We start from the raw sequence: 6,618 nt of genomic DNA on the forward strand, positions 1-6,618 counted from the left end.
CTACTTAAGGCAAAAACTGAGTCGCTCTTTTCAATGCAGCCCGCTAAGTTTCTGGATGGAAACACAGCCTAATTCACTTTTTTCCTGCCAAAATTTTGTAAATGCAATCATTTGCAAAACGTTTAAATGGAAACCCAGCCACCAGTGTTTGGTCGATTGCTCAGCCTTCCAAGAGCTCATCTAACACCACTCTTCTCAACTAATAAAGTAATGGAAGTGCCCTTAACCCCGTAACATTCCAGGCTTATCACATACTAGGGCTTTTTATTAATTAACTAAAGGGTCTTCAATGCAAACTAATGGAGCTTTTCTTAGGTTGTAGTATCTAATAAAATTTTGGGCCCATCAGCAGGCCCATGGCTTGGCAATGGGCTAAGATGGCGCTGGGGATTCCCCTGAAAGAAAATGATGAAACCAAGTGGACGAGTGCTTCTTAAAACTGATATTGAAATGGGGGACAGGGTGGCTGCAGAGCCACATACATCCATCCAGAGTTGGCCCAGGGCTTTTACTAGCCAAGTACTAGCCAAGTATGAGCCAGCACTGGCCATATCATTCATGGCAGGTCTCACTCTGTTGACTGTGCCTGCAGTAAAGAGGGAATTTGGACAGATTAGTTTACAGGCTGGGTCGGCATCCACTTATGTCAGACCTTTTAAAGCAAAAAATTTGATGTAACTGGAAGTTTTATTCAAATATCCCTGATATGCTGTATAAAGGAAGCCTGGAGAAAGTCTGGCCAGTTAAGCAGTGTCGTAAATGTCAGGAAAGCATGAAAAAAACCTAATCAGGGAAGAGAGAAGGGGGGCAGGATGGAAAGCTTCAGTGAGTCACTGAGCCTGTGTTTGTGTCCAGAGTGGAAAATCTCCATGAACATTAACCCATGCCATGCGAGTATGAAGCACTATTTACTGTATATACTTCTTAACTGCACTTGTAATCATAAGAGGTTATGTCACTCTAAATGATATGCATAGCCATGCACTGTTTACCATCATTTCTCCCCTCCTCCCCAACTCTTCTGTGGCCTAAGGGGAGGCAAATTAGGGCGTGTAGCAATCCTCGCATTGCCCAGGCATGAATCACAGCTGTGTTAGTGCAGTTAGAGGCGCTCTCTCAAGCTGTGTGAAGCAGTTATCATCTGCCATCACTGGGCACTCTGCACAAATTCAGGTGAGGCTGGGGGGGTTGGTGTTATCAAGCACTATGTAGCACAAGAGGCAGAAACGGAAGACATATGATGCTCAGACAGGCACCATAAATTATGCAGGCTTTTTAACTTTAACTTCCAAATGGCTTAAAAAGGCTAATTCGCTATTCACACAGCATACAAACCATTTGCGCAGTGCTTAGCAAGAACTGTGTGTTGTTTGAGCAGAGAACAGAAAAATATCTCATATTATAAGGGGTTACAGTTCTGTGGGCAGCTGGGCCATCTGTTCTGACTCCAAGAGGATTGTGGTTCTTGTAGTTCCTTTACTAGTTTGTAGTTCAGACAGTGAGCTAGTTCTGCACTGTACTCAAGTATTATTATTTTAGAAGATTTGGACTTTGCTCGAGTTTCACTGTAACCGAACACCTGCATTTTGATTCTATGACGTTTTCGAAATGAAAAACAAAAAACAGACTTTTTTTCTTTTTATATTTAGGCTCATTCATGCCTGTGCTTGCAAGTTTTTTTTAGTGATTTTGGGCCGCAGTGAATAAATTTTGCATGAGAAGTATAAATTTTGGTGAACTTTGAAATGCAAATTGGCATTGTTTAACAATAGCAGTACGGCTTAAGCTGTGTTATTGTTGGTGTGGTTGGTTAGTGTAGTGGTTAACACCTCTGCCTTCTATGCTGTAGACTGGGGTTCAATCCCCTACACCCTACACTATACTGATAAGAGTCCTTGGGCAAGACTCCTAACACCACCTTCGCCTACCTTTGTAAAATGATCAAACTGTAAGTCGCTCTGGATAAGAGCGTCAGCCAAATGCCATAAATGTAAATGTTATTTGGTGGCTGAAAAGACCCAGTGCACTGCAAAATAAAAAAACAAGCTACAGATGCAGAAAACAATGTATCAAAATTATAATATATTTAAGATTAAGAGACCCTTATTAGTCCCACAACAGGGAAATTTCACCTTCGCATTTAACCCATCTATGCAGTGAAACACTACATACACACTAGGGGGCAGTGAGCATACTTGTCTAGAGCAGTGGGCAGCACCCCGAGAGCAGTTGGAGTTTAGGTTAGGTTAGTACTTCAGTCACGAGCTGTCAGCTCAGGCGATTAAACTTACCCACGGCTGCCCCATGCTTTACTGTGTTTTACAAAAGCTATGCAAATACAGGAAACACATGCAACTTCAGAAACACAGTCAGGGAAAGGTTTCCAGAGGACACTCAAAAAGAAAAAAGCTATTCAAACTTTTAAATTTTGCATTCTGTACATAAATTTTCACTTGTAAAAGCAAGTTAACTTTTATTTTTATTTAACTAATATCGTTGTCTAGAAATGCGCTGTAGAGCATAACTGCAGAATTTCAAATAGCAATACCAGATAAGACTGACAACTACCAGACTAAAGCTTTGACATGTCAGATAGCTAACTAGCCAGTCAAGTTAACCTTAAACTCATTGTAATGCCAGTCTTTATGGTCTTTTGAAAGTGTTTTCTGAATCTGCATCGTATTTATGAGTTTGCAGCGCATTTTTAGTTCTATCATGCATAGTCTCTTGAGGGCCACTGTAATGTTGGGCAGGGCTTTGTCTCACTGAACCTTTAAAATGGAGGAATTGCTCATTTAACCAGTGTCTAAGCAGGATGGATTTAGTGATTCTGGGGCTCTGGGTAAAAACAGGAATGGAGCCCCCTGGATGCACACTTTTAATCATCTGCACGGTGAGTCTTTAATTAACGTGAAATCATCTAGCTCCTGAGTAGTACAACCATCTAAGCATTGGCCCTGTCATCAGGAGATCTCTGGTGATGCTACAGCCATCCATGGTCAGGGTTCTAAGAGAGCACAATTGCCCTTGCTCTCTCTGAGTGGGAAGGATGCCCCCCATCTCCCCCATCACCAAGCGCGATGTTAGCTTTCCCAGGCGTCTTTTAGCAGGCATAACAGATCTGGCGCTTAGCGCTCTCCTACAAGCCTTTTCAGCTGTCCAATGTTTTTGTGTTTTTTCATGCTGTCCAACTCTATTTACCCACTGCCTGAAACACACTGTGAGAGCTCCTGTGTCTTTAAGCCCTGCCTCCCAATGAGCCCAGTGTACTCTTGACTGGTCAACTGCCAGAGTGGTTCTGCCTCTGCAGGGCTCCAGAGTGCAACTAAAATGGTTACAATTGTGACCACAATTATTAATTTGCGAGTAATAAAATTGATTACGTCGCCTGTAGTGACAGGAAGCAACTTTGGATTATTATTATTTATGTATGGGCAATTATTTATTTCTGATGTTCTGTATTTATTACTTTTTTCTTTTTATGATTTTTTTTTTTTTTAGGAGCCAGTGACTCCTTAAGCTTTTTTTTTTTTTTTTTTTGTCTGGAGCCCCGCTCTACATGTTCTGCCCCTGTTTTGCACTCTGCAGACAGACCCCTCCCTCCCGAGTAGCTCTAAACACCAGTGTTATTCCAATACTGTCAGTTCTGAGCCAGAGTCTGATCCAGAAAGTCTGGCCAGTGTCTTCTCGACAGGGCAAAAAACTGAACAAACTCTTTCCAGCTTCCAGTAGTTGCTGTGCATTGTGTGAGGGTGTGCCAAGAGTGCAGGTAAGCGGGTAATAAAGATTGTGTTACAAGTTTGCATCATCTTGTAATCAACGGGCTGAAATTCTAACAAGGCATTTCTGGCAGCTGAAAAGTGGTTTCTCCTCCATCTGGTGTGCACTTTAAGGTTTTTAACTTTCCAGACGTTTACGTGCACAAAAGCTAAACACACTAAAGCAAAGGTAAAAAAAAACGGAAAAGCACAATAGGTCCCCTTAACATAGGATCTACAACTCATCTTATAATCACTGATGCTTTTATGCACAAGACTTTTTATGCAAGTGACCACTTCAAATCCCAGTTACAATACTGGCCAGACAAATCTCAAGGAGTTATTTCTCCAAATTGTTTAGCCCATATAGTACACTCTTTCCTTCATAGATGGCTTGGATCTGATATCTAGCAATATTACGTAGTCTGAAAAGCTGTAAAATGAACTCAGGCTGTGGTTCCGTCTCTGAATTACTGCTGTTTAATAATCTCTCTCTCTCTCTCTCTCTCTCTCTCTCTCTCTCTCTCTCAGCCATGTCTAAGCTGGAGAAAGCCATTGTGTCAATAGTGGAAGTGTTTGAGGAGTATGCTGGGAAAGATGACAAAAAGAGAGAGCTGACTAATGGAGAGCTCCAGGAGCTGCTACAGTCACAACTGAGCAGCCCTGATTTCAAGGTGAGAACGTGATGGGCACATTCATACGGCATAAACTGTTGTTTAGATTAACTGTTTAGCTAGATGGATGGATGAATGAATGAAAAGATGGCTATGAAGTGTGCCACAGATAAACAGTACACCATGGGCAAAAAAAAGTACAAAATATATTGTTTTTTTACTGATAGGTTTGGTTTGGTCAGAGTCTGTTTCAGGTCTATGACATCAGCCCGGTAATGTATATGGAAAGCAGATCAAGAATGGACAGCAAATCTAGATACAAGGATGTAAATGAAGATAACAAGGTTTTGATTTAACCTATAATAAAGCTATAAAATGTAAATAATTACAAGACACTAAGAGCAAATTAAGGCTCTATGACTGCTTTGCAAGTTCCTCTTTCATTTAGAGCACTGATTGTTTAGTTTGTCGAGTTTAGTTGCAATATCAACGCAAAAGGTTGGGACAGTACATCATGTGACATGACATCAGTTAGCAGACTGAACAGACTACAACAACTACTTCTTATAACTTCTTAATATAAGCAATAAGTTTCTTAACTTTTGCCACATTCATTGTAGATCTTTTGCTTAATCAGAAAAAGGAGCTGGACAGGAATGTTCCTGATATATTCTGCCCTCTAATGGACGTAGCTTTTAGTCTTGCATGTACACAAAAGGTATGCAAACAAGCTTGTGAACAGTGCTGCTTTGTGGAGCAGCTTTGCACACATTTGCATAGCTAAAATAAAGTATAATGCAGTCATTTATTAATGTCAATATACTAATGTGTGTTTTAATGCAAATCAAAATATTTAGTATCAGTTCTTTTGCAAGAGAAAATGCAGACAATTCTTGCGAAGCTGTCAAAAATATTTTAATACAAACTCTTTTCAAGTGCTATGTTCAAACTCGGTATCCTGCTCTTGCTCAAACAATCCACCCACACAATAGAAAATGGGGCTGGGCATCAAAGGAAGGCTGTTATAGCAACCACACCAGTGAAGGGGATTCCTTGCATGAGTCATGCCCCTGCCACACCACTCACTCCAGAATATCCCTTTCTTCTCTGGAGCTTGCGATGGGTCACACACAAACCAGCCACTCCCTAATTGTGCATATTCTCCATTGCTCAGAGGAAGAGTTTTACACAAACAACTTTGAAATCATATTGTTAAGTACACCTAAAAAGTGGTCTTTGTGGAACTGTCTGAAATCATTTTATAACGTATATAAGGGAAAGGACTGTCATAGATATTTTTAACAGGCAAAAATGGCATAATATTCTTCATGGTGTTCCCCAAGGAACAGTCCTTGGCCCACTGATCTTCTCTTTTTACCTGTCCTAATTTGTTTTAGCACATTTACTAGTGGAAGACAGTGTTTCTTTTGTTAGCAAAGGCATTTTTATAGGCACAATATTTTTTCATGATGTTCCTCAAGGATCAGTCCTTGGCTAACTCATCTTTCCTTTTTGAATACTGCAACTGGATCCAGGACTTTGGAATCCAAATCACTTGGGTGATGGAACATATAGACAGTGTACTGCAATATATTGCATTTTGATGGAAGATCCTTCCTTTGTTTTTGCCTCTTAGGATAAGATAGACAAAGAAGACATGAAAGAAGCCCTGGACAAAATCGACAAGAACCATGATGGCCAGGTGAACTTCCGTGAGTTCAGTCAGTGTGTGGCCCTTCTTGCCAAGGGCTACTTCAGGAAGAAGCATGGCAAGGGAAAAGGCAAAGACAAGGGCAACCAATAAAGACCTTCATATGTGCTCCTGTTGTTAATACACATGTAAGGCATGTTCAGCCCCATTCATGGTCTAAGGTAGACACATCTTAGTAAATATAATAAAGCATAAACAAACATTCGGAGTCTGGAGTGTTGTTCTTGGTGTAACTTGCTATTCTTGTATTGAAAGTGCAATCTAACAATTATGGGGCATCAGTCTCTAATGAAGCCACTTACATTCCATTGCCTCAACTTGCCTGAAACTGATAGGTTTGCACAATGCTAATTTGTAATAAGTCTCTATTACTGGTTAGCGAGATTAGCCTTATAACTCCAATGCAAATGTAAAGAAACAAACTTCAGACACCAATGTCTGAATTTGGGACTTGAAGCCGATACACCCATATAGGCAAACTAGGCATTTGCTTAAAGGGGGACTTGCATCACGTGGTACTCATGAGTGTACTTTG

At 40.7% G+C, this 6,618-nt stretch overlaps 1 protein-coding gene across 2 annotated transcripts; it reads left to right on the forward strand.

Annotated features, from left to right (window-relative positions):
* The first annotated feature begins 1,082 nt into the window (after positions 1 to 1,082).
* s100w (S100 calcium binding protein W) lies at positions 1,083 to 6,285 on the forward strand. Of its 2 annotated transcripts, none has more exons than XM_017702018.2 (3): positions 1,083 to 1,173; positions 4,290 to 4,432; positions 6,009 to 6,285. In XM_017702018.2, the coding sequence occupies exons 2-3, from the start codon at positions 4,292 to 4,294 to the stop codon at positions 6,174 to 6,176; spliced, it is 309 nt and encodes a 102-aa protein (XP_017557507.1). In that variant the 5' UTR covers positions 1,083 to 1,173; positions 4,290 to 4,291; the 3' UTR covers positions 6,177 to 6,285. The 2 variants fall into 2 exon arrangements, with proteins under 2 accessions (XP_017557507.1, XP_017557509.1); XM_017702020.2 differs by lacking the exon at positions 1,083 to 1,173 and adding an exon at positions 3,630 to 3,769.
* The last annotated feature ends 333 nt before the right edge of the window (positions 6,286 to 6,618 follow it).

This window comes from Pygocentrus nattereri, chromosome 3 (assembly GCF_015220715.1).
Source record: "Pygocentrus nattereri isolate fPygNat1 chromosome 3, fPygNat1.pri, whole genome shotgun sequence".
NCBI classification, from domain to species: domain Eukaryota; kingdom Metazoa; phylum Chordata; class Actinopteri; order Characiformes; family Serrasalmidae; genus Pygocentrus; species Pygocentrus nattereri.

Coding starts and splice junctions, on each gene's coding strand:
- s100w (XM_017702018.2), top strand. CDS start 4,292: ATGTCTAAGCTGGAGAAAGCCATTGTGTCAATAGTGGAAGTGTTTGAG. Junction 4,433..6,008: donor TGAGCAGCCCTGATTTCAAG/GTGAGAACGTGA, acceptor TTTGCCTCTTAG/GATAAGATAGACAAAGAAGA.